Source organism: Tinamus guttatus, unplaced genomic scaffold (genome assembly GCF_059628265.1).
Source record: "Tinamus guttatus ecotype Peru unplaced genomic scaffold, ASM5962826v1 Tinamus_guttatus_pri_ptg000211l, whole genome shotgun sequence".
Taxonomy (NCBI): domain Eukaryota; kingdom Metazoa; phylum Chordata; class Aves; order Tinamiformes; family Tinamidae; genus Tinamus; species Tinamus guttatus.
Genome location: NW_028288745.1, coordinates 7,459,876 through 7,487,348, shown reverse-complemented (window position 1 = coordinate 7,487,348; position 27,473 = coordinate 7,459,876). Strand labels below are relative to the sequence as shown.

At 34.4% G+C, this 27,473-nt stretch overlaps 1 protein-coding gene across 2 annotated transcripts; it reads left to right on the top strand.

Moving 5' to 3' along the window:
• The first annotated feature begins 22 nt into the window (after positions 1-22).
• AGL (amylo-alpha-1,6-glucosidase and 4-alpha-glucanotransferase) lies at positions 23-27,473 on the top strand. 2 transcript variants are annotated; one of them, XM_010213728.2, is made up of 33 exons: positions 23-125; positions 1,656-1,866; positions 2,674-2,840; positions 3,287-3,490; positions 6,932-7,113; positions 7,324-7,435; positions 7,844-7,964; positions 8,157-8,259; positions 8,355-8,452; positions 9,011-9,150; positions 9,816-10,003; positions 11,198-11,321; positions 11,903-12,066; positions 12,607-12,708; positions 12,978-13,130; positions 13,208-13,358; positions 14,556-14,680; positions 14,776-14,888; positions 15,042-15,176; positions 15,649-15,779; positions 16,379-16,515; positions 17,087-17,220; positions 18,190-18,365; positions 20,184-20,286; positions 20,999-21,224; positions 21,707-21,818; positions 22,121-22,256; positions 23,196-23,308; positions 24,480-24,691; positions 25,170-25,267; positions 25,779-25,866; positions 25,957-26,090; positions 27,182-27,473. In XM_010213728.2, the coding sequence occupies exons 1-33, from the start codon at positions 44-46 to the stop codon at positions 27,297-27,299; spliced, it is 4,593 nt and encodes a 1,530-aa protein (XP_010212030.2). In that variant the 5' UTR covers positions 23-43; the 3' UTR covers positions 27,300-27,473. The 2 variants fall into 2 exon arrangements, with proteins under 2 accessions (XP_010212030.2, XP_088380633.1); XM_088524507.1 differs by lacking the exon at positions 11,198-11,321 and adding an exon at positions 10,722-10,845.

Below are 27,473 nucleotides of genomic sequence, written 5' to 3'. Positions count from 1 at the left end.
GCGCCGGCAGCGCCGCCCGGCGCCCCCCCGGCCCGCGGCCGCCATGCCGAGCACGAAGCAGACGCGGCTGCTGCACCTCGACGAGATGGAGAAGCTGGACAAGACCCTCTTCAGGCTGGAGCAAGGTGGGCGCCGCGGGCGCAGGAATTTACTATCAAACTGATGTACTATAAGAGTTAATATATTGGCTCCTTGTTTGTGTAAATAAAAACTATTTTTAAATGTTTTCACAAGTTTCTTTTTAATCTAAAAAAATAATGCTAGTGTACAAACTGCAGAGTGAAACCTGATCTCTGTTGTTGACTTTGAGTTATGTAAGTTTTCTTGGACAGTCACACAAAAGTGCAGGGATTTCAGACGTCAAAGTTATTCTGCTTGTAGCAGCGTCGGAGAGACCACATGAAATTTGAGCACCGCATTCCCGATGTCAGTATAACTGTTACAGGAAATAAGATATCAGTGGCATATATCCCTGTACTCTAATTTTAGAAATCTCTATAACAAAATGTCAAGACATTACTGGAGAGAATTGTGCTCACCTTCCAAAAGGCTTTTTTTTTAGTTTTCATGTAAAATTTCTGCAGTCAAGTGATCTTTATTTTACCTGAAAGAAATTCAGATCCTAAAAACACTACTGTTTTGCATGACTTCTTTGATGCAGCGACAATTATGTCAACAAGAGAAACTATGAGCTTGTTGAACTTAAATATTTAAATATACTCAGGCAGCTGAACTCTGATATTAGAGCTGCTATGATTCTAGCTCTTAAGCAACTTCCCTCCCGCCCCCGTTTAGGACCATGGAACTTTTGAATTCTTTTAGAAATAATTATTTTGATTACTTACTCTTACAAATGCACCAGTTCTCTTATTCAGAATTCCAATTTGTAGACTAGGCTAGGCAATTACATGAATGACATGTAATTTAGTAAAAGCTTTTGTGCAAACACTTAAACATCTACCTGTTCCAGTCATTTGAAAATATACTGCAATAATTTAGCCGTGTGCTTGATGAAGGCCCTCATATGTGCAGGTGGAAGAGTTTCGCAAGACCTGCTGACTATGCTTAATTCTTTATTTCAACAGAAATGACTGCAATACAATTTTATTCCTAATGTTATAAGTGTATTCTTTCTATTCTGCTTATCTTAAACCTAGATGCTGCTCTTTCTATGTGTGCATGAGCTGCAGGACTTGCACAGGCTCTGCAGAGTTCAGTGATTCAAAGGAAAATGTAGGAGTTTATTTGTACGCTTTAGATACATGCAACTAAACATGATGTTACAGTTGAAAAGCATACATTTAGAAACCTGAGATTTACCCTTAAAAAAAAAGCGTATATCTGCATAGGATTGTGTGTGGTTTGGTGACCATAATCTGCTGTTTTTTATTTTTAAGACTTTTATATGGAAAAGGGAAACAAAATGGAAAGAGTTCCATGTAAGTAAAGGAAAAGGCGTATGTGTAAGCTGTCAGATGTGCCCAGGAAAAGGATAGGAAAACAGGGAAAGAAGATCATGTAGAAATATACCATCCTGCAAAAGTTCTTGAAAGATATATTGGTGCCTTTTTTTCTTAACATAATATCAAATTATGAACTGTTGCTGCAGAATTAAAGACATCCTCCTGATGTCTTTAATTTATTTTCTTCTTTAGGTTTTGAACTACAGTTCCGACTGGGCCCAACTCTTCAAGGCAAGCATGTTACTGTGTACACTAACTATCCAGCTTCTGGAGAAGTGTTCGATCGACGCAAGTTCAGGACATTATCATGGCACAATCCTACAGGAAAAGAAGATGACTCTGACAAATATTGCAAACTGGATCTCCAGATTTCTGGGTCTTATCAGTATTATTTCAGTCTTGGGTAAGAGAAAATTTATACATCTTGACAAATGTAGTCTGCTCCCTATTTCTGCATGCATTTTAGTCCTGAAGAAATACTATTAAGAATAAAAGCTTTTTTTTTTTTTTTTTCCAATGCAAAAGTGAGACCTATCTAAATCTCATGACATCCAAGGTTTGGTGGTTGTCTGATGTTGGAAGGGCAAACCATTTTTACAAAATTTCAAAGTAATCTGCATTCTAAATATCTGAAGGGTTAATTTTTGCTCCCTTCATTGGCCAGGCAAGGCATTGGGGGATTTTCTTTTTTTCTCTCCAGGACAGATGTTCTTCACAGTACTCTTGTTTCAAGAGGGTAAGATAATAGCAGTGTCTGTAATGGCTATAACCTAATGTTGTGAGCTTCTAAAAGATAGGAGCTGATAGTTAAATTCCCTTAGGCTAAAGAGACTTCTTAGCCCAGGTCTCTCTCTTAAAAGGATGATTCTCCAAATGTAAGTCTATAATTGAAAGATGGGCAGTCATTTTTTCTTTGTTTGCAGCCATTTTCTAAAAGCAGGAATCAGTACCTTGTCTCCAAGACAATACCAAAGGCATCTCACTTAAGAGAGAGTTTAAGCTTCTGTATTTTAATTGTATTCCTTCAAGCACTGATGTAAGTCCAATGCAGAGATGGTCTTAAGATGCATGTCTCTGCAGCATTTCTATTCTCTTTAGAACACCTCTGAGTAGCCTTTGGTATTTTTGAAATAGATGCATTTGTGAGCTTCTGTTTCTGAAGCTGACTGGTATTTCCTATATTAATGACAATTTCATTAATTTTTCCCAGAAATGAGAAAAGTGGTGGAGGTTACATAGTTGTGGATCCTATTTTGCGTGTTGGAGCTGATAATCATGTGCTACCTTTGGATTGTGTCACACTCCAAACATTCCTTGCTAAGTGTTTGGGGCCCTTTCATGAATGGGAAGATAGACTTAAAGTTGCAAAAGAAACAGGTAATATCAATATACATACTAAAGGATTTTTTTTTTAAAAAATGTGGTTTAAAAAAAATAAACCAAAATTGTATGGAGTACCTTCAATGTAAACAGTTTGTTTATTGCCTATTTTGAAGTTTAAATATTTCCTACCAGGTTCAACAAATTCAATAGTTTAAGTCAGTGAAACAATTACAATAGTTTAGTAAATGCAGTAATTTGGATTTTTCTTGTATAGGAAATCACTCATTTTATTGACTAGATTTTGAATGGATCTAAAAGTTTATAGAATTGAGACTGTAATTTTTTTTTTTAATACAAGTATTATGTAGAATATTGGTGGGAAGACTCAGAGTAATTTACACATATTACTTCAAACATTATCTTTTAATACTTTTTATGATATAATTTATTATTCTTTTGGCAATTAACTTTTACTGAAATTTATTTTTCTTGTTACTTAGGTTACAATATGATTCATTTTACGCCACTTCAGAAACTGGGACTATCTAGATCATGTTATTCGTTGGCTGATCAATTAGAAGTAAACTCTGAATTTTCAAGCCATAATAAAAAGTGCACTTGGAGTGATATAGGAGCTCTTGTGGAAAAAATGAAAAATGAATGGAATATGCTTTGCATCACAGATGTAGTCTACAATCATACTGGTAAGATTTCCTCGTATGTGTTAATAACCAGATTAGTCTGGTGATTATATTCCATTATTTCCTTAATCTTGATCCTCTTTCACATCTGTTATGGAGACATATCTGCTAAGAAGGCAAAAAAGAATTCTGTATTGTTGAAGAGTGGTTAGAAGTCTTCACAGAGGGCATTCGCGACTGTTTTTCAAAATATTGTGTTTATTTCTATGATCTACAGTGTGCAGCTTGCACATAAATGTATGGCATCTGTTTTACAAATTTATATTGTAGAAAAACTGTATAACTATTCTTATAACTAATTACTCCTGTGGAGAAGAGCATGGTAATGAATAACAGAAAATAGAATGTGGCAAAACTTTTTAAAATTATTTTTAAAAAATTCCCAGCCTCCTTTTTGGCACAAGCAAAAAATTTTTTTGTCTCCTCATTTGCTCTTTTACAACTTTTTGCAGAGACAAATCATAAGCATTTTGAATAGCGCTATTTTGCTAGTCATAAATGACTAGCATGAAATGTAAGACTAAGAAAGCGACATTGAAGATCAGGGGATTTTGAAAAGGAGATGGTGAGCCTGTGTACCTATTTTTTTTCTTTTATTCTAATGGATTATTACACTATTTATTAGTTCTCTGAACTGTTTTTTAAAAAAAAAAAGGGAAGAAAAGCTCTCAGACTTGTTTGAGGATACTGAGTGCACAGAGTGGAAAGAGTTATCAGGTATGTATAGAAAATAGGGAGGGAGTGTTGGGTTATCTGCATAGTATTGGAAATAACTTCAGGGAGTATCTGACCTAAGTGAAATCCTCATAAGAGAAATTCATTAGTTTCAAAAGCAAAGTTGGTTTCAGTTAGTTAATTAGTTTCAGCTAGTTTCAAAAACAAAAACAAAAGCCAAAAAAACAGCTGGGCACTTGGCACTTCTGTATTCTGTGCTAAGAGTAGGTGCTGTTCTCTATATAGTCTCCTCTGCATCTTGAAAAGCATCTTTGCCTTTAGGAGCAGCTTTCTAGATGGAGTTCTGCATGCATATTTAAATTCAGCTTACTAAATATTATTTAAACTCATGGTAAGTTCCAGGGCATTTTGTATTTCAGAAGATCTTAATTTTGTAGATTTTATTTCAGGTAAATATTCCAATGAATAAAATAATGAGAAGTAACAACTCAAATTTGGTTATAGCAAGGAAATAATAAGCAGAATAGGGACAGAACACTGATTAAGCAAGGGAGAAAAAATATAAAAAATATTAATCATTATAGGGGGAAGAAAAGGTGAATAAAGAGGTTTTGTGTTTTGTTTTTGTTTTTTATATTTTCCTGTAGATATGCCAGTGTTTTAAAAGCTTTTTTTCTCCTAGCTATTCATAGCTAAAGTAGGGTGGTGTGGAGTTTTTGTTTGTTTGTTTTTACTTCAGTATGCTGTGATGAAGTTATAAATGAAGAATTCTCCTATTGTAAAGTTAGCCAGCTCAGCGTAATTCAGTGGTTAAGCCAAGGTGCTTGATTTTTGCACTAGACAAGCAGTGAATGCTTGGACTGTATAGAAGGCTGGCATTATGTTTTGATGTTAATGTCTCTGTTAGACTATAAAATAGAGAATAAAAAAAAGTTAATGACTGTCCTAAGTTTAAAAATAGTGATAAATTATATATGCATGCTAAATATGGGTACAGCTTTGGCATGTTTGTAGGGAGATCATTCATAGATTATAGATGAGCTTGAAAGCCTGGGTAACTGGGTAGATTTACACTTTCTGGGCTGCTGCTTCTTTCAAAGTATCCAAACAAAATATTATGTTCATCAGCATTTACTTTTCAGTAATAGGAAGGAAAATAGAAAGTACTTTTTTTTTCCCCTGAATTTTCAATAACTTTATAAATCATAATTTCTGTATCTTTAAGAAGAGGCATCTTCTTAAGTTAACTTAATAACTTGGATTAAAATAATGAATTTTATTTTTAGAATTGTATTTACTGATAGAAGACCTTTGTCTTCTTGAATCATAGTTCTGGCTCAGCTGAACAGAGTAAAGTTTTCTCTTTTTTGGAGAAAAGTTTTTTTCAGAGTAGCATTTGTATTAAAAAAGAAAACAAGAGAGATCTGATTGGCTAAGAATAGGCTTTAATAGCCTCAGCTTTATGTAGCTTGCAAATCAGTAAGATGCTTTTAGTCGCAGATGGCAGAATTCCATGTTTATAAGGTCAAACCATTTGCGGAAATTGAGATCTTCATGCCATGCCCTTAATGGTCTTGAGATGTAATTTAGGAGGGTGTTTAGAAGAGCTATTCGTACTGGAGGCTGAGCAAGTACACTCTTTTCTTTCCTTTTGACATTTTTGTTTGAACTTCTTTGAATAAAGCAAAGTTGTTTTTCACTTCTTAATTGTTCTGCAGTTGTAGGCGTGTTAATGACTCTTTTGATACCTCTTTTTGATAATGTAACTCATTGAATACTTTCTGTGAGTTTGATCCTATTGTTTTTCTTGTGTTTTTCCAAAACAATAGAATGATGAGACGTTTTATAAAAAGTGTCCAAAATTTCAAAAAATACCTGAAAGTAAAATTTGAGTAGTGTTCTTTTTTTGTTCACATCTCCTCTTTAACATTTCGTTTTTTAAATTCAGGGATTTGAAAGAATTTAGGGAAAGTATTTTCTGATTACCTACATGTTTAGGGCAGTTTCATAAACAGAGAAATTAACTTGTTGAGTTTTTTGTTGTATTTTAAAAAATAAAATATTCTCTGCCTCATATGTATTTACCTATGTTGCTGTCTGTACCACTGTCTGTAATAGATTACACCCATTTACAAGTGAATACTCTAACTTCCTTGAGTTAGTCCCTACTATTCAACACAGTCTAATTTTTGGGGGAGGTGGGGGGGTTGCTTTTTCATCTGCTGTTTGGTGCTATAGGGAAAGTTTAGAAAATAGAGATATTAGAGTAGCATCTGATCTGAAAGTGTTAGTGTGCACCCGTCTCCCTGTGTGAGATACATTTAAGCACATTTTTCATTAGTTGTTTCGTGTTTGTGACATCTTGAGGTTACAAACATAAAATAACTTAGGCACCTTAAATCTTGGTACGGAATGTACGTTTAGTCTTGAACACATCCAAGGATTTCACAAGCATTGCTTGATATATTTCCTGTAACAAAAATGTAATTTTTCTCAGTATATTAGAATCAGTGTTACTACTCTGTTGTTTTTACATAACTAACAAGAAGTTTGTCTGCAGTCTGCATGACTGAATATCGCAAAAAAATGGTATTAACAATGCACCCTTACTTGTAGACAAGATTCTTCTATTAGCTGAAATAAACTTAAAACTTAATTAAATGTGAACTAAGTATACATAAGTATCATAAGTTCTTGGTATTAAGATATTTTCATAAAGCAACTAAGTATTCAGGTTATGTATTTCTTTTCTCCCCTTTTTAAAATAAGCTGCTAACAGTGAATGGCTCAGGATGCATCCAGAATGTGGCTATAATCTCGTAAATTCTCCTCACCTGAAGCCAGCCTGGGTATTAGATAGAGCTCTCTGGCACTTGAGTTGTATGGTGGCTGGAGGAAAGTGTATTGATAAAGGAGTCCCTCCTTTAATTGAAAATGATCATCACCTGAATGTAAGTAAATAAGAAGTAAAAATATGTTAATAAACATGAAACAATGTTTAAGGGTTGTGATGATGTGCAAACCATGGTACATAATTTGCAGTATATACTATTTAGTAGAACAACTTTCATCCCAAGCATTTCTTTCCTTAAAAATAATATGAGCACTTAGTGTTTTTTGATCATTTTTATTAATCATCAAAATAATTTTTACTTTCACAGTGTATCCGTAAAATAATCTGGGAAGATATATATCCAAAAATTAGGCTGTGGGAATTTTTCCAAGTGGATGTTAACAAAGCTGTGCAGCAATTTAAAACCCTTCTAACTCAAGGTAAATTATATTGCCAAAGCATGTGAATTAATTTTTTATAATTATTTATCATGTTTCTTGAATTCCAGCGTATATAAAAGCTAGAAAAACAAATAACTCCATTATTTGATATGTGAGAAATCTGCAATGCTGAGTTAAATGCATGTAGATGCTCTGAGAACTAGTAAAGCTTTTGAGGACTTTGCTAGAAAAAAGGGTTTAGTAGAAAGGAATATTTTTTTTCTCCAAATGCAGTATTATAGTTGAGCACAGTTGTTTTTGAACAGCCAGCTCTGAGATACTAGTTTCTTTTCTCTTGCAAGCCTCTAAAACCCTTGTCTTCCTTATGCCAGAATAACAAATGTATTCTGTCTTTTAAAGTTATTTTATATTTTTATTTAATAATGACTTGTAAAATTTTGTCCTCAGGCAAAATGAGCACTAAATCTGATCCACATCAGCATCTTCAAGTAATTCAGGATCCTAACTATAGGCGACTTGGCTGTACTGTAGATATGGATATAGCACTGGCAACTTTTATCCCACACAGGTATTTATTACATTATTGGTTGCAAGTTAAAAGTAGAAATAAAGTTAAATTTGCAGAACGAAACAGGATAAAATTATATTCTGAAACATAAAAAATATATTTTCCCATACATTTTAATTTTGTGTATTTATTATGAAATGATTTTAAATTACCTTTTCTAATTGTTCCCTGATATGATTTCTACCTGCTAAGCAATGGACCAGCTGCGATAGAAGAGTGTTGTAACTGGTTTCGCAAGAGAATTGAAGAACTGAATGCTGAACAATACAGACAAACTAATCACCATCAAGAGCAGGTCTTATAGTTGCTGTGTTTTAATGCTGACTTGTTTTAAATTGTGAATAAATGCCTTTTTTTTTTTTTAATAATGCATAACTGTTTTATTTTTAGGCTGTCAACTGCCTTGCGGGGACTGTCGTTTATGAACGACTGGCTGGTCATGGTCCTAAACTGGGTCCTGTTACTAGAAAATATCCTTTAGTTACCAGGTATTACAACTTTTTTGTTAAATCCTATAGAGGGAAAGTAATTTCAAAGCTCATTAGAACTAAAAACTCATAGGAGAAAAATCATACAAGTGCATGTTTCCTTTTTCATGTTCAATGGTCATTTAATGTATGAATTGAATATTTGCATAGTGATAGTAACTGATAAACGTGAATTTGGAGAGCATGGTAACAGTACTCATGGCACATTGAAGCTTTACATATTGGCTTACTCTTGTAGGCGTGGGGGGGAGGAACTAGGAAAACTTCTGCCTTTCATCTGTTATGTACCTGGTGATGCTTGTATATATGAGGGGTTGGAGTTTTATTTTTACACTATCAGCTGATGCTAAGATAGTGAAAACAACTGTCCTTCCTCCTTTGAGGCGTGTTGCGAAATAGAAAACTGTCCATCATTTATAGTCTAGGAGCTGCTTTTTATATCTGTTTGATCTAAAAGGCAGATTATAGCAGATAACTGCAATTCACTGCCTTTGAAATTAAGAGTATCTTGTATCTGTTTGTTTGGTTTGATTTGCTTTTTGCTTGTGTATTCCATAGATATTTTACTTACCCATTCAAAGACTTGAGTGTGGAGGAAGAAGAAACTATGATACATCAGCCAGATAAGGCTTGTTATTTCATGGCCCATAATGGCTGGGTAATGGGAGATGATCCTCTTAAAAACTTTGCTGAACCAGGTTTGTAAAGGAACTTCAAATTTTTTTAAAAAAATACTTTCATGCTGTTTTAGTGGAAAACTAATGCAGTAGTAAGGTGGATAGTGCTCTGCATCAGTGAGCAAGAGCTGGCTCCTGAAAGGTCCAGTGAATGCCGCAGGTGAAGGCACTGGAGTGGGGACCACATAAAGTGTTGTGGGGTGGGATAGGGAGGGAGCAGGGGAGAGGCAGTGGTGAAGGAATAGGTCGCATCAGCTAACTGTTCTGCTGCACAATTGAGTGGAGTCTCTCACCTTGGCTGTATAGGTAGAACAGTTTTGATAATTGCACTGGCATTGCAAAATTGCTTGTAGTTATACTCCAAAGACAAAGCTATACAGATAAATTTCTAAACTATTAATTCTTAAATAGTACTTTTATGTTTGAAGTTTTTGAGTATGTGGGTGTGTGTGCTTTTTGGTTGTTTTGTATTTTTTTTTTGAACTGTTTAGACACACTGGAGGGTGTAGAAGAGTACAAGCAAATACTTTCTGTGGGTTGTTTTAAGGATAGGAAGAGGGGTTTAGGATGGCTCAAACTGACTCTTAAACTCACAACACTGCTACTGTTCAGCAGTGGAAAGTAAAGTATCACATCTTCATTTTGATGCATGATGCATTCTGTAGTTTAATTATTTGCACTTACAGGCTCAAATGTTTATTTGAGGAGGGAGCTTATTTGTTGGGGAGACAGTGTGAAACTGCGTTATGGTGAAAAACCAGAAGATTGTCCTTACCTCTGGGCACATATGAAAAAGTACACTGAAATTACTGCCAAATATTTCCATGGTGTTCGTCTCGACAACTGTCACTCAACACCTATTCATGTAGCTGAGGTACGCAAGATTAAACACGCTTATAATAAACCAGCTTCTGGCTATGAAATAAGTCCTGCACTGCTGCTACAAAATCTGCAGAATCCACATGGCAGAATTCTGATGTGAATGAAGCTGCCTCACAACCTAAAGCAGGTTTCTTGACTGAGGATATTTAGACATGGTTTCAACTACTGTAAACAGCTAACAAAGATGCTAGAATGGAAATCATACCATTTAAAAGCTGGTAAAAAAAATCTATGCAAAGAAAATTAATTTGAAATTGAGTAGTGCAGCTCACTAGTGGAGTGTCTTAGCTTAGTTACAGAAGATACTTACATCTATGAAGCGCACAGTTGATGAGGCTTATCTCAAAGCCAGGGATATTTTCACCTGTGTTTACTATCTATTGAATGATAACTTTGAAGACTTTGCCTGAAGTCATGCAGAATTTTTTTACCTTAAAATGCATCTGTTTTATCCAACCTCTATTCTTGCACTTTGAGTTAGTTTTTTATTTTTGTGGTTGACTTAGTCTTTTAAGAATTTCCTAGAATAGTCAAACTGTAAATAACCTACAAAATACAAATGTTGTTTTATGAATGTTTTCTCTCTTCATTCTTTAATGCACTGCATATATTAGAGCTCATTTATGTTTTGCTTAACATTCATGTTAATGATTGCACATCCACAAGATTACAATGGACAACTTCCATTAAAAATGTGTTATGATCTATAGGAGATGCTAGCAACAGCCAGATCAGTCAGACCTAATCTTTATGTGATAGCTGAACTCTTCACGGGCAGTGAGTACATTGACAATATCTTTGTCAACCGCCTGGGAATTACCAGCTTGATTAGAGGTACAATAAGCAATTGAAAGTTGCATAGGGTTATGTATGATTGGAGTTGTTAACATGAAACTAACGTTGGTATGCTTTTTTTTTTTTCTTAAATATTTATCATCTTTGCTTATGCAATTATCTTTCTTCTTTCCTGTTCTTTTTAACTCTTTCTCTCTTATATCCTGATTTTTGATTTTTGCTTATATTTGTGTATCATTTTGTGTTTAATTTTTCCTTCTTGAGTTTTGGCTTTCTGATTCTTTGCTGCATGGCATTTTCCCTTTCTCCAATCCTGGCCTAGCTTTGAAATTTGTCCTATTTTGTGTCTACCTTTCCTCTTTTGTGGCTTTTTTGGCTGTGCTTTTTGCAGTACATGCTGGACACAGCTAGAAAATTGCGAGCTGATTTGTATGTAGTGGCTGAGCTGTTCACAGGAAGTGAGGAGCTGGACAATATCTTTGTGAATAGTCTGGGCATTGCCTCCTTAATAAGAGGTAGGCTTGCTGTGTATGTAGTTTTCTTTCCCACCAGAGATTGTAGATTATATGCTCTTTACAGAGAAAAGGTTCCTTCTGGTTATGCGCTTTGATTGCATTCAGTATGAAATTAGTAGGTACAGTTTATGTATTGTGACTTTTTTGTTACTCATCAACAAAGTACAGTATTAGCTGAAGTTTGAGAGGAGACAGCTTGTGTTAGTCTGGAGAAGGTTAAACATTTTACTAGCAAGAGAAAAGAAGTTTGAGCACACCTTTGCAAGTGCTATATCATGTGTCCTGCTAATTAATTTTTGTTGCATGAGTTTCTTAAAGCCTGTTAGGAACGTTTCTCAGATTTGTTTGCCTTTTTCCCCCCGTCCGTTTTTACATTAATACATTATAGCAAATAGCATACTTGCCGGTTGTGTATCCACATGAGAGAATAAAAGTAACACCTTCACACCCACACACACCCCTTCCCTTCTTCCCATTACTGAACACACCAACATACAAATGTAAAATGTTGTGTTATTACCTCTGTGCATGCTCTCCTCTATGGTAGTTATTCTCATGCAGACACAGATTTTTTTCTTCAGAGGCCATGACTGCTTATAATAGTCATGAAGAGGGAAGATTAGTTTATCGTTTTGGAGGTGAACCTGTTGGCTCTTTTGTTCAGCCACGTTTGAGACCTCTGATGCCAGCTATTGCTCATGCACTGTTCATGGATATCACGCATGATAATGAATGTCCAATTCAGGTGAGCACTTCAGTTTAAGTGTTACATTTAATCTTTTCTAAACTGGTATTTTTGAACCCTGGCAGGGCTTCATGTAGTCCAGATTTGAAGTGGTATTTAGGAAGAATGTGGGTCATAACTTTAGGTTTTCATGCACGAACTAACGTTCTGTAACAATTCTAGCTGATTTTAACAATTTTCTCTTTCTAAGCAGAACAGTATAAAGGTCTTGATAATAAAGAGCTGTTTTGATTCTTTCATTCCAGCTGTAAGTGGTTCTCTCTGTGTGTTCATCTGTTCTCCTTGGCTTTTGTCCTGCAGGAGAGAATGGGAGAGAGAATAGTGGGAATTAGAGTCCTTATTTTTGAGTCTTGCTCTTACATTGTTATATATTAAATATCTGTGGTATTTTTTTCAGTATCATGATTGAGAAAATGATGATTGTGTGATAATCAGTTCCTCTCTTAAATTCAGTGCATCTTCTATATGCATACTTACATTTGGGAGGGAATGAATTATATATTGATTCATTTTGTATCTATTTGTTTTTTGTTAACCTAGCATCGTTCTGCATATGATGCTCTTCCTAGTGCAATGATTGTTTCCATGGCGTGCTGTGCTACAGGAAGCACCAAAGGCTATGACGAATTAGTGCCCCACCAGGTCTGTAACTAAAATTAATTTCAAATATATTTTTTTAAATGCAAACTTTATTCTTGTCCTGGGAGATATGTATATGTGTGTGTATATAAGTTTATATATACAAACATATGTATATGTATCTAAATGTTTATTTTGGGTTCCAAGCAGTTGACTAGCCATCATTAATTTGGATTGTCTAATTTTACATGAAACCTGAATTGATTATGTATTTGGAGCCTCCAGATGATTTAGAGTTGCTCATATACATTTAAACATTAATTTCTTTACAGATTTCTGTGGTATCTGAGGAGAGGTTTTATTCAAAGTGGAATCCATCAACGCACCTGAGTTCTGGTGAAGTTAATTTGGAAACAGGAATTTTGGCAGGAAGGTTGGCTATAAACAGGCTGCATCAGGAGCTGGGAGCTAAAGCTTTTAATCAGGCAAGTGAGAATTGCACTGTATTTTCTCAGTATTTATTTTCTAAGTGAGCACAGCTGTTATGGTTTGTCTTTTCTAGGTGTATGTGGATCAAGTTGACGAAGATATAGTGGCAGTGACAAGACATTGTCCTAACACACACCAGTCTGTTGTGGCTGTAAGTCGAACTGCTTTCAGAGATCCTAAAACTTCCTTCTACAGTAAAGAAGTACCTGAAATGTGTATCCCAGGTAATCAGATTTATGCTTAAGAAATTGCAGATGTATAAAAAATTCAATTTATTCCAACCCCGTACTTTGCTTAAATTGATTTTGTATGTTCGAATGATCATTGTGTAAAACACCTTTTAGATACATGTAGATTGTACATCTTAAATATCACAAGTATATAAAGAAAAAAATTGATTTAAATCCTTTAGGCTTTTTAAAGACACTTGTATTCTGAATACATTTCCTGCTTTGAGCTCCCCATGAAAATATACTGTTGTTTACTTTCCTCGCTGTGTACTGGTAAGAACTAACTGCAGAAAACGATTAATTTTCAGGGGAAGGAAAGTGAAATTATTATTTGTGGAATGTTATACCAGAAAAGGCAAATTCATGGTATTTATGGGTATCCTTATTCTTCAGCTTTCTTATCTGCAATATTTTTGAGTTTTAAAACACAGCTTAATAAGGTACAACATCATAGTGCATATGTTAGTATGCAGAAAAAAATCTATATGTAAATACAAAATAGATATATAAAATTATATAGGGAGTATTAATTCACTATGCAATGCTTTTTACAGTAATTTATAGTAGGAATGTATAGCAATTTGTACATTTCACCTGGTAATGTTTTCTGTGTTTTTAAGTATATCTAGTTTTGTGTGTGTGTGTATGTGTGCACATGCATTTTTGTTTTGAAGTGAGTCATGCTTGCATGCATGTTAAAACACAAATGGCTGTAAGATTTGTACCTTAGTTTGTAAATTATTGAAAGGATAGAGAAAATTAGGGTGTTTATATATGGACAGAGTTGTTTGAAAATAAAATATCTATCTGTATTTTGGAAGTCTTTCTAATACAGCGTCTGCTAAAAGGTCATAAAGAAGCCAATAGAGCTAATGATGAGTAAAAGACTTGTCCTAATTCAATCCATGATTAATTTCTTGAGTAATTTATTATGAAACAACAATACTGCAGTTTTAAATGCAAGTCGTGAATGTGTAATAAATGTTTATGGCTTGCTTATAGCACCTCTGCACATATTTTATCACATTTGCATGTTGTTAAGTTGTGCAGCTGAGAACTGTATTTTTCTGCCTCTTTTTGCTTCATATTGAGCTTTCATGTTGAAAGAATCATTTGCTTTCATGTTGAAAGAATCAATTTCTATGTAAAGTATTTTAACAACTACAATATGATTTGTTTAACTTTTTACAGGAAAAATTGAAGAAGTAGTATTTGAGGCTAGAATTGTTGAAAGATATGTTAGTCCTTACAAAAAAGACGAACATTTTATAAACGGATTGCCCAATTTCACGGTGGAACTCAGGGAACATATCCAGGTAATTAGACTCCTCCTTCTATGCTCCAATGTAGCATATTGTCATTTATGATGTTTCATATAAATTTCAGTTGTAAATATGTTTTCTTTTCTAAGATTAAAGACAGTAAAATTATAAAGCAAGCTGGAACTGCCATAAAAGGGCCAAATGAATATGTTCAAGAAATAGAATTTGAAAACTTAACTCCAGGAAGTGTAATAGTGTTCAGGTATGTTACATTAATTGCAAATGTTTTGTTCTAGTTAAAATAGAGCAATAGGATTTCGTGTTTTAAAGGCAGTGAAAACAGAACAATAGGATTTCTTGTTTGGGAAGTTATTGGAGGGACTAGGTTTCTGTAAGTCATGCATTTGTGTTTCAGAGTTAGCCTCGACCCAAAGGCACAAGAGGCTGTTGGTGTACTCCGCAATCATCTGATCCAGTTCAGTCCTCATTTTAAATCTGGAAGTCTTCCTGATGATCATTCGGCACCAATACTAGCAACTCTTTTTTCTTCGTAAGTTTTCCTTAAGTTTCTGAAATAGAACCATGAACATACGATGTAGCTTCAGCAGAAGTGAAGAACAGTATGTACATTTAGAGTGCTATTTTCATTACTGTAGATGGATCTGGATTGTTGGAGTGTAAATAACATTTAGATGCTCTTTATATGTATAATATTAAAAGGGGTCAATAGAAGCTTCTCAGATTCTGTTCAGGTTCTGTTTATTTGCTGCTTTAAATAGGTTTGCCAAGATAGGGTCTTTGTCAGTGTTGGGGTGTGTTTGTTAGGGATCAGTTCTTCATCTCTTAAGTCTCTATTCCTGTATACTCAAGCCTCTGAGCAGAATCCCTTAGAAATGTGAGAAAGACTTTTAAATTTCCAAGATTGAAATGGTAAGTTGTGCATATTTAATTATTTTAACTAAAATATAAAACTAACCTAAATTAATATATTTTTTTTTCTTTACTCTTTTTTTTCTCCCCAGTATTGCCTCTAAACTAACTCTGGCTGACCTAAATCAAGTACTATATAGATGTGAGGCAGAAGAACAAGAAGATGGTGGCGGTTGTTACAATATACCAAACTGGTCACCACTGAAGTATGCAGGTCTCCAAGGTAGTAATTGCAAGATGCTTAGCATGCTTTTTTTTTTCTTTTTTTTTTCCCCTTCCTGTTGAGGAAAAAAGTTTCTCCGTCTCAACTTTAGTGCTGTTTTATGGCTTGTGGTACTGTTTCTTCTCTTGGGATTAAAAAAAATAATTGTTTCTGCTTAACCATGCTAGTCATTGTTATACCCTAAGGAATCAAACTGAGGCAGCATATTAAAACACCCTTTTTTCAATAATCGAGAATGCAAGATAAGTTTCAAAATGTTCATCCTAACAGCAGTATTCTTCCATTTTAAAATAAAACAAAGTGCATCCAGTGAAAAATCACCTTATGTACTACCAGATTTCAGAAGAGTGTTATTTATGAAACATGAATTTCATTATGCTATTTAATCCACAATGGGAGATTTTGGTGACTGTCTTAAGGTTTCCTCAGAGGACATGTGATTCTGTGATTCTAAGTGAGTTGAATCTAACGGTCTCTGTCTCAATAGAAATAATACAATCAAATTAATGCTGCTATTGCTTTAGCTATTTACTTTGAAAATAGCAACTGCTGTTTGTGATAATTACTGTCCTATAATAGGGTTGGGTTTGTATCCTCAGGGTTAATGTCAGTGATGGCAGACATTAGACCAAAGAATGATTTGGGTCATCCATTTTGTGATAATTTAAGATCTGGAGACTGGATGATTGACTATGTCAGTAATCGTCTGATTTCGCGTGCGGGAGCCTGTGCAGAAGTGAGTAAAAAATATATGTTTTAAATTGCTTTCTTTTTCCTTTTCAATTTCCTCTATGTTCTTAAACATTCCAGGCTAACTGTAGTGTTATCATGTAATATATTCACACATGCTTTGTCATCTATAGAGCGTTTATCTGCATGGCTCGCATCTTTGGTGACAATGACTTTGTAGAAGATCGTTGTGTACCTCTAAACAGTACCAGAATTGAAAGAGATAAATATTTCTCAAATGTCAAATACTTGCTAGAGCCACAAAAACAGAGAAGCTCTGGATCCTGGAGTCCCAGACCCAGATCTGCAAGTGGCACAAGAGTGTATGGCTCTAGCAGCTATACATAATTTGGTTTTGTGATAGTTCGTTTAATCCCTTGGTTTCTCTATTTGATCCTGTCTTTTTTAGCAATCCAAAATCTATTTACCATGCTTGGTTCGTAATGTCAGCTTTGGAACTGCAATCTTACTGGGTTGTATAATTTGGATATGTAAACTATGATTAAATTAAGTGGATCCTCAGTACGTTTGCTTTTGAATCCTGGTGTTGTTAACATCTAATAATTTTATTATAATAGGTTGGTGAGTGGTTGAAGGCCATGTTTGTCTACTTGAAGAGAATTCCACGTTACCTTATCCCATGTTACTTCGATGCCATATTAGTGGGGGCATACACAACACTTCTGGATTTGGCATGGCATCAGATGTCCAGGTATGCTTGCAATAGTGGAGGTTTGTAGATACCTGTATTCATTACATCTTTTATATTTTATCTGTTGGAGAATGTATTTAGAATATTTTCATAAACATGTTGCCCAATGGAGAAGGATAATTTTGTAGTGAAAATCGGATACACCTTCTAGTGACAGTGGTTTAGAAGAGTGACAGCTCTGATATCTCGTGTGGGTTTGAATTTACAACCACTAGTGACAGTGCACAGTAGGAAGGTGAAAACTTCTCAGCCAGCATTGATCTGCTGGGTTTAGCAAAAGCTCTTCAATCTCGAACCCTTATTACTGTTTTATGACTTCTTCCCTCTTCAGAGACTTACAGATTTACAAGTGCAAATGCTTTTTAAAGTCTGATGGCTCAGGGGAAATATCAGATTGTGCTTGATTCTGGTGCTGTGTTCAACACTTCTTTACGCAGTTAATACCTTCATTAACTGAGCACTTTGCTTAGTTAGCGAGGTCATTCTTTAATCTTCAATGCCCATTTCTGCTCTGTTTCTTGGAGAGGGAAGGGAGATAGATTTAATGGAGGTTTTATTCTAGTTATGAACCTTCTGAACAAGCTAGCATTGTTTTGAAAAAATAGAGGTGTCAAAAACAGGCCAAGAGTTTGGTATGGCTGCAGTATCATTTGGAAATTAGTCTATTTCGCATGGGGGGAAAAGCTGTGTAGGCATCAAAATTGAATAATTTCCTTACCCTTTTCTAGTAAAGTATTGAAGATCCAACACTTTCATTAGCATTAATAACTTAAAGTTTTAGGCGTAGCTTTGGGCAGCCATTTCTGAAAAAAATTCGAGAGAGACTTACAGATATGAGTGGGCATTCAAAATGGATTAATGCATAATATTCGTACTAACTAATTCTGTTTATTGAATTCTTATAAAATGTATAGAAGTCCCATGTTGCTGAATACAATGCTATTTTAATACAACTACATTGAATTACAGCTTTGTGCAGAATGGATCAACATTTGTTAAACACCTTGCACTGGGTTCAATCCAGATGTGCGGGATAGGAAGATACCCTTGCCTGCCAGTTCTCTCGCCTTCCTTACATGATGTTCCCTATCGGCTGAATGCAATTACACATGAGAAAGAACAGTGTTGTGTTTCCTTGGCAGCTGGTAAGTGAGGACAACATTAAATGTATAAATAACTAAGTCTTACAAAAATAGTAAAACTTACAAAATAGTTAAACTGTTTTCAATAACTGTTAAAATCATATCCATTATGGCTGGAGCCTAACCACTGTGTATAAATGCAAGTATCAGTACTCTTCATTCGTCCTCTATATTTGACTTTTCTTTAGGGTAACGGCTTGTCCATTTGAAAATGTGGAGGTTTTGCCTAGTCATGCTACCTGGGGGCACCTTATTGCTATTGTTCTTAAAGAAAGGCTTTTAAGTATTTTATTTAGTGATAGTTTTAACAGTATCTAATTATATCCTATATGGAGATCTATGTTCTCTTACATTCTGAATGATTTAGTTGATGATTCAGTTTATCTCCCAAAATAGATTTTCCTTGGGTTTCGTATGAATTTAAGAATTGAATTCTAATGGAGTATAATGATAAGTTTTCAGAAAAAAATGTGAGAGCTATCTTCAAAACCCGCTTTGATGCAGTCCTGTGCCACGTGCTCCAGGTGACCCTGTGTGTGCAGGGTGGTTGGACTAGATGACCTCTAGAGGTCCCTTCCAACCTTAAGCATTCTATGAACTACTGATAGTAGACCAGAATATCCTCTGATCTTCAAAAGAGGCGAACAGTGGATACTTAGAGCATAAAGAGCATAAAAGCAGGGTCAGCATATAGTCATTATGCCTTAAATGTCCTGCCAGCATCTGACAGTCTCTCAAATGGGGACTTGCCTATGCCAAAACTATTATCTTCTGTATTTAGTATCTTGGAATGTGTGGGTGTGCGGTTTCCCACACCTCTCCGCAGGAGTTGACCTATTCGTTTTCTGAAACCCTGGACATTTTTGGCATGCACAGATTGTAGGAACTTTGTCTCATAGTGGCCTTTAATTTTCTTTTTGTTCTCTGACTTTGTCACGGAGAAAGAAAATGTTTTTTAGTTACATTCCATTTGCCTATTTTGCTGTTGCATAGAAGTTTGGAATGAGCATTGTTCCCTTAATTTAAATGTAGATTTTAATTAAACTAAAGGGTTTGGGTTTGATAGTCCTGTCACATACTTGCTAGTTTCCTCTGAGATTTTTAACTCTTACATAGATTGTTGTTTCATAAACACTTTAGGCAAATTTGTGCGTAAAAATTTTGTTCTAGCAAGCATGCATGGCAAGTTTTTGTTTTAAAACTACCATGTGGAAATTTTTCTTTTTTAGATTGAAAAGCTTTAATAAATTGAGGGGGGAAAAAAAAATCGAGGATGGACTTTGTAGCGTTTACTATGCTTTTACAGTCAGAATCTTTCTAATAATTACAAGTTATAATGTTTCTCTTAAAATGTAGTTCTTAAAAGCTGATGGGAAAAGAGAACCATGATTCCCTCTGTAGTAGGTGAAAATGTTATTATTTTGAAGAGATTAACTGTCCAGTTTTAGCCTTTATGTGCTATTCAAATGGCATAGCTCTATTATGTAAATTTTTACCAAAAACCTGTAATACATCTTGTCTTAGTTATAGTTTTTTTATTATTAAAGGGATGACGTTCAGTTAATGTATTTTAATCAAAAAAAAGATAAATTCTGCTTGATTATTTTGAATTTTTATATAGATAATTGTTCTAAATATGTGGAGTTTTATTTCTTATTAAAAAGAATATCTAGAAATCAGCTTGTTTATATAGAGTCACACATGGATTACTTCTGTTATTTTTTAACTTCTTTGCTTGGTTTGTACCTAAAAATGAGTTTGGAGAATTTGACCATTCCAATAAATGAGTTGGACAGTGACATTTCTGACATTTCTTCCTAGGCTTACCTCACTTTTCTTCTGGAATTTTTCGCTCTTGGGGAAGGGATACCTTTATTGCACTGAGAGGTCTAATGTTACTTACTGGACGTTACCTAGAAGCAAGGTGAGATTGTCTCACTCTGTTCCTGCTGTTGTCCGAAATCATTCTGCAGGTGTTAATGTAGTTAGGAGAAAGTCATGCTCATAACACCACTGCTTGTCCTTGCAAAAACTGATGTTTCTAGTATGTACTTATGTCATTGCTGTTGAGCAATAATTTAGAAATTATTATTATATGAATTTGAGTTATAATTTTTCCTCAGAAATGTAAGATTGCATATGTATCCTGAAATTTTGGCAACTACTACTATTTGTTCAGTACTAGAGCTTGGCGAACTCTACGTTGTTATAATCTGATATCTTTATAAATGTTTAATCTGCTAATTGAGCAAATAAAATATGAGCCAGCTTTCTTAACTTGATAGTTATACTAATCTTTAAATTTAGATGGAGTTTTCCACAACATATAAAGATAAAAATGAGTTGATTTATATCTACATGGCAGTCTATAAAAAAAGCAAGGTACCTTTTCCATAGTAGCAAATATTGCACTTTTTGTGAAACAAACTGATTTAGATGGATTAACATTGCAGGTTTTGAGGGTGTTTAAAAATATCATTTTATTGTAAATATAGCTCATGCTAAACGAAGTCATTTGTAGCTTTAAACATACTTGACTTGCCTTGGTATTAAAATATACTTGTACTTTGTGGTTGTTCGGAATAATAATGGCCTTATAACTAACTTAAGGCTATATTATTTTTCTTTCCTTCTAGAAACATAATTTTAGCATTTGGTGAGACTTTAAGACATGGTCTCATTCCAAATCTTCTTGGCCAGGGAACACATGCCAGATTCAACTGTCGTGATGCCGTGTGGTGGTGGCTTCAGTGTATCCAAGATTATTGCAAAATTGCTCCAAATGGATTAGACATTCTCAAGTGTCCTGTTTCTAGGATGTATCCAAGAGATGACTCTCCTCCTCAGCCTGCAGACACTATGGTAAAGATTAATTAAAGTTTTTAAAAACCTTTAACACGACTATACATTTTTAGTAGAAGGATGTAATGTTTTAGCAACAAGAACCTGTTTGCTATGTGTTATTTAAGGTTGAAGGATGTTTATAGAATAAGAATTTTGTATTTTCTCTTTGAGGTCTTTCTCATTGTGTCTGCATTACTTTTTAGTCAAGTGCGAATTAGGATGGGGAGATTAGGGATGAAGAAAGAAAAATGCCATTGGCTTTTCTTCCAAAACTTTGCTTTACTTTTTATCTTGAGAAAAAGGTGTACGCTAAAAATTCGCAGAAAGCATATCCCATTGCAGTTGACAGAGGTGGTACCTGAGAATGCTAGATGCTTTTCTTTTGAAGTAGCATAAAATAAAATTTAAGAATTTATTGCTGTTTGCGCATTTGATAGAGCCTTTCTGCTTTTTTTACACTTTGCCTTTCCTATGTCACCCATATCATGCAATCAATCTAGGATCAGCCGCTTTATGAAGTAATACAGGAAGCAATGCAACGACACATGGAAGGCATAAATTTCCGGGAAAGGAATGCTGGTCCGCAGATAGATCAAAACATGAGAGATGAAGGTAACAAATATTTAGAACACTGGATATGGATTTCAGAAGATGATTATTTTATCTTCTCCATCTGCTGACTTTTTTTTGAGGGGAAAAAAAAAAAAAGCTTCTCTAAAGCAGTATTACTGTAAATATACTTGATGTAGACCCACCTCAGATTTTTTGGGGGGGAGAAGAGGGGGATGAAGGGGAGAGAGGGGAAGTCTTTTAGTTAGGAGGTTTGGGTAGGTTTGCATGGGAGTTTTGAGGAGTTTTGTTCATTTTGTTTTGTTTAATATGTAGATTTCACATGTTATGTTCTTTCTTGGCAGGTTTTAATGTAGTTGCAGGCGTTGACCATGAAACTGGCTTTGTCTTTGGAGGAAACCGTTTCAATTGTGGCACTTGGATGGATAAAATGGGAGAGAGCGATAGAGCTCGGAACAAAGGAATACCTGCTACTCCAAGGTACAAAATCCAAGCTTTTTTTTTTTTTTAGTGAAATTCTGCGGAAGTATTTTGAGCTCTGCTAACACATCAGATATGTTCTCTTGAATGTGCTAAATAGTTTTGCAATCATTTGACTAATAAAAAGTTAATTTCAACATTATGTTTTTTGCTCATCTGAAGAGAAAATGTGCTGAAAAAACCTTCTCAGTTGTTGACGTAGACTTAGCTCTGCATGCAGAATCAGCTTTTGAATTCAAGTATTAAAGCATAACTTAATTCATACTTGTACCACATTACTAGGAAATGACTATAGATTACCAAGAAAAGACTTAATAAGGTTCTATAGCAGATGTCAATTGATAATTGTTGTGTAGTCAGAATATTTCCTATTAGGAATTCAAAAATATCTACAACATCTACTTAAGATTAAAGTCAAGATTAAGTATTTTTAAAATAAACTTTTTACTAAATGCTAGTGAACTGCTGCCCTTACTCTGGCGTCAGCTTGATGATCAGTTTTATATCAACTGCTAATTGAGAGTGAGAACCAAAAAGAAAATGCATCGTTTGACTTTTGAACATATCAATTGAGAACCAAGAGAGGTCAATGGACCCACCCTGATGAGGCTAAGCTTCAGTGCCTGAAAAAATGCAGGGAAAAATAAGCATGCTTTAACCTGTCTCTTTTTAGTATTCTGTTTGATGAAAATGATGTTGTCATGCAGAGAAAGTGCTAGAAAAGACATGGAAATGCATGTGCTAAGTACTTAATGGACCTGCTATGAAATTTACAGATAAATAATTAGCTTTTTTTAATCAGGTAGGGTGTAGGCATTAATAAGTAATGGGAAAAATGCAATTTCTAAATACACTGACAGCTGGGGAAAATGCAGGTAAAACTTATATAACAAATAATTCCTAAATAATTCTTGACTTTTTTTTTAATGATTATCCTAGAGATGGCTCTGCTGTGGAAATTGTTGGTCTATGCAAGTCAACTGTTCGCTGGTTGCAAGATTTGTTTAAGAAAAATGTGTTTCCATATGATGGAGTCACCATAAGACGACATGGTAAAGAGGCAGATCTCATAACTGTTTAAACAGAATATGAAAATAAATGAAATGGTGAAATACTGGCTATGTAACATCAGAGATGATTATCAAACCACTCTAAAATGTTTAGGAGGAGAGAAACTTAGGGGAATATCTTATATATCTTATCTTATAAAATCGAGGGGTTAGAATAGATGACCTTGAGGTCCTACCCAGCTTCAATCATTCTGTGACTAAAATATTTCTTAGAAAAAGAGACTTTTAATAGTCGTATTGTCTTGCAGTTGTTACATGTGCTTTATTCCATATTAAGTTTCGTGTTCATAAAAATTTGGGAGCCCAATACCACTTCTCAAGTCAATCTCAGTGATAGGATTACACTTACAATGCAGGAATGAATATACAGGCTGAAGCTGTTTTAGTGCTTAGTAAAGATAATGTTTGGAAACAATCATTCTTTTTACTCAGTTTCTATTCATACTGTCTCTTATAAATGTATAGATTTACATTTTTTACTTTAACATATATAGATTTTACGTATAAATTTACATATTAAATTTATATTTAATATGCATTAATTTTAATGTATATATTATATATAAAAATAGTTCTTAGTATTTCTTTTTTTTTTTCCTTTGCCTACCACTTTTCAATTTTGGTAATATGGTTTGTTTTGTGACTTATTTATTGAGGAAAAAGCAAGTAATACTCTTATCTACTTAATACAAAACCAAGGCTTTCTTCAAAGTCATTGCTATTCTAAGGTCTATGCACAGCTTAGGAGGAAATCTCTAGCACAATTTCACTAATGAAAATATTCTAAAGAAATGTAGATGAATTCAAAGTAAAATTTAGATGAATTCAAAATATTCTGAAATAAACATGCAGTTTTCTTTTGCTAATAGCATTTCTAATTTAAATTACCAATAGTGGTTGTAAGATAAATAATACTTTTTTAAAAATTTCACATTCCAAGCTATTTGGTTCCTTTATATATAGAAGCATTTTGCTGTCTATCTGCTTTCCTAACAACTTGTAGGTAATAACTTTTTGTAATGCTACTCTGGCCTTCATTAGGCAAAACTGTAGAATGGGACTTAAGCTCAGCCTTCGTGCTACCAGAGGTACCACATCTACCACTGTGGCTCTTTCCAAACATAAAACCTGTTTGCAATGTATTGTATTGCAGGAAAGAAGGAGACTATCACATATGATGAGTGGAACAGAAAAATTCAAGGACACTTTGAAAGGTTGTTTTTCGTCTCTGAGAACCCAGCAGATCCAAACGAGAAACATCCAAATCTTGTCCACAAACGTGGAATTTATAAAGACAGCTATGGAGCTTCGAGCCCATGGTGCGATTACCAACTCAGGCCAAATTTCACAATAGCAATGGTTGTGGTAAGTGATACTTTCTGTATTGATCCCTCTTAGAACATCCCCTAAAATACAGCCTCTGATAGACCCTGACTGTATGTGACAGGGTTTGTAATGTGTTCTAAGGTGTGATTTGGGTTCTCCCCTGTCCCAGATTAGTTTAAAAAAAAGCTTCGAGTATTTTGTGTTTGTTTTGGTTTTGTGTTTGTTTTGGTTTTGTGTTTTCATCTCTTTATAGGGCTTCTTTAAGAGATTAAATATACTTAGCAAAAATGCTGAATCAAGAAAAAAAAAGAAATATCACACAGTGACTATCTGCTGTTGTCTTATTTTCTCTGGCTTATGTGTGCTAGAAAGGCAACAGAAAATATATAAATGAATTTTGACTTGGAAATGCAATTTTTGTGTGTAGGGTTGTCTGTTTTGTTTTTATTTTTTCATATAAGCAGTCTTATGTTTGCACATGTAGTGTTTACTAATTAAATCTCAATTAATTTATTAGGCCCCTGAGCTGTTCACACCTCAGAAAGCTTGGAAGGCTCTGCAAATAGCTGAGGAAAAGCTACTTGGTCCATTAGGCATGAAAACTTTAGACCCTGAGTAAGTATAGTAGATATAAGAACCGTGTGTTAATCACACAACTAGACAACAGAAATTATCTAATGATTGGTGGCAATTTGATTTTGTGATAAATACTTCAGGACTATTCTAGAAGTTTGGTGTTCTGAAAGTTCATTCAATTTATTTTACTTACATAGAAATCACTAGGTGTTCATGAATTCCGCATAGTAAGCATGTCAAATTTGGTATTATACAAGATGCTGAATTTTAGTTTAATACATACTTACATATATGAAATTGTATACATGGCTACAGTATGAATAAAAGGAATAAGACAAAATTATGAGTACAGGTCATTCCAAGATTTCCACTAGCTTATTATTGTATTTGAAATTCTGTTTTCATGTAAAATGCACAACTTGATTGATGTGCATAAAGTAACCATCAAAAAATGTAAATGCCATAATTACAGCGAATATTTGACTCATTTCTGTGTTCAGATACTTGTTTAATTTGTCTTAATAATGCTTTACATTTTTATTTCTTGCAGTGATATGGTTTACTGTGGCATATATGATAATGCTCTTGACAATGACAACTATAATGTAGCCAGAGGATTTAATTACCACCAAGGACCTGTAAGAGTCTGTTTTCTTCCATCTCAGAAAAAAATGTCACTTTTTCAAACCAGCAGCTGTAATAATCCTCTGTTATCATTCTTTGCTTAGGAATGGGTGTGGCCTATTGGATACTTTCTTCGTGCCAAACTGTACTTCTCAAAATTGATTGGTCCGGAGATTTACGCAAAAACTGTACTTTTGATTAAAAATGTTCTTTCTCGCCACTATGTTCATCTTGAAAGGTAGGACAATAACTAACGTGTATTCAACATGTTCTTTCAAATTTGTGATATCCAGTAAACTACTTCATGTTAAAAAGAACACATTTTTAATATAAATAGCATCTATTTTCTACATACAGAGCTCACTACTGTATGGACTATTGCATAACTCACACTTTAAGTACTGCTGAAATCTAATGCTTTTTAGATTTTTGAATTAGTAATGTTTATGCATGTGAAAAATACAGAAAATCAAATTTGGAAGTCTAATTTCCTACCAAAAAGTGATTTTCAGAAAGTGTTATGTGTATCTTTGAAATGTTTTAACTATTAAAATAACCTGCAAAGCAAAACGGGGAAAAGGCTAGTAGTGACAGCTTAAAACTATGACAGGTAAGTTTATGCAAAATGTTGTTAGGATTTCATGTGTTATAAATGAGCAAGTTAGCAGGACTTTTTCAGAATCTTAATAGTTAATTATTCAAATAAGACAGAGGAACTTGTTATAGTAAGGCTTGTAGGGTCCTTCCTAAATGTTCTTCTGCATTTTGATTTTTCCCCTTTAAAACGATTTTTTTCTCTATTTGCCTTCTATTATATTCACTTGACAAAACAAAGATACTCTGCTTGGCACCTCTTTCATATGCTCTATATACTGTTCTACGATTACTAACCTCAGCACTTCATATTTGAAGTTCATGCATGTGTTTATTTGTACCTATATGAGTAACTTTTAGCACTATTGCCAAGTTTCAGGTGGTTGAAATACCAGTTATCACAAACATCATAGTTTTGCAGCTGGAAGAACCCATCTCATTAGAAAATAGGAGTTATATTCCAGTTGCAAAAAGAGTGTAGCTTATGTGTTAATAGTATCAGAGTCCACTTTGAGGGAAAAGTATCCACAGAAATAACTACACTTTCCAGTTGCTGGAAAAAAAAGAATGAAAACTCAACTATTGCATGCCATATTGGGTCTGTATGGGAAAAAGGTCTTTTATTTGCAGTGTTCTGCTTCCTACTGAGATTGTCATCTGAAAGGTTTTGTAATAAAGTCTTCTTTTAATTTTGGCATGCAATCTAACAGTAATATTTCATTTTTCTTTAATCAGATCATCCTGGAAGGGGCTTCCGGAGCTGACCAATGAAAATGGCCAGTATTGTCCTTTTAGCTGTGAGAGTCAGGCCTGGTCGATTGCTGCTATCCTTGAAGTCCTATACGACTTGTAAAAGTTGCTTTTGATTGCTTTGAAACTTATGCAGTCTTTTCCATATGGGGCATAAATGAACTCTTGGATCACACTGCAATGGAAACGTCCTGTTCTGCACAATCACTTAAGCTGTGTACCGAATTTTAAAGGTGCTGAATGCCAACAGCTCCTTGCATTAGACCTGTGCAGTTTT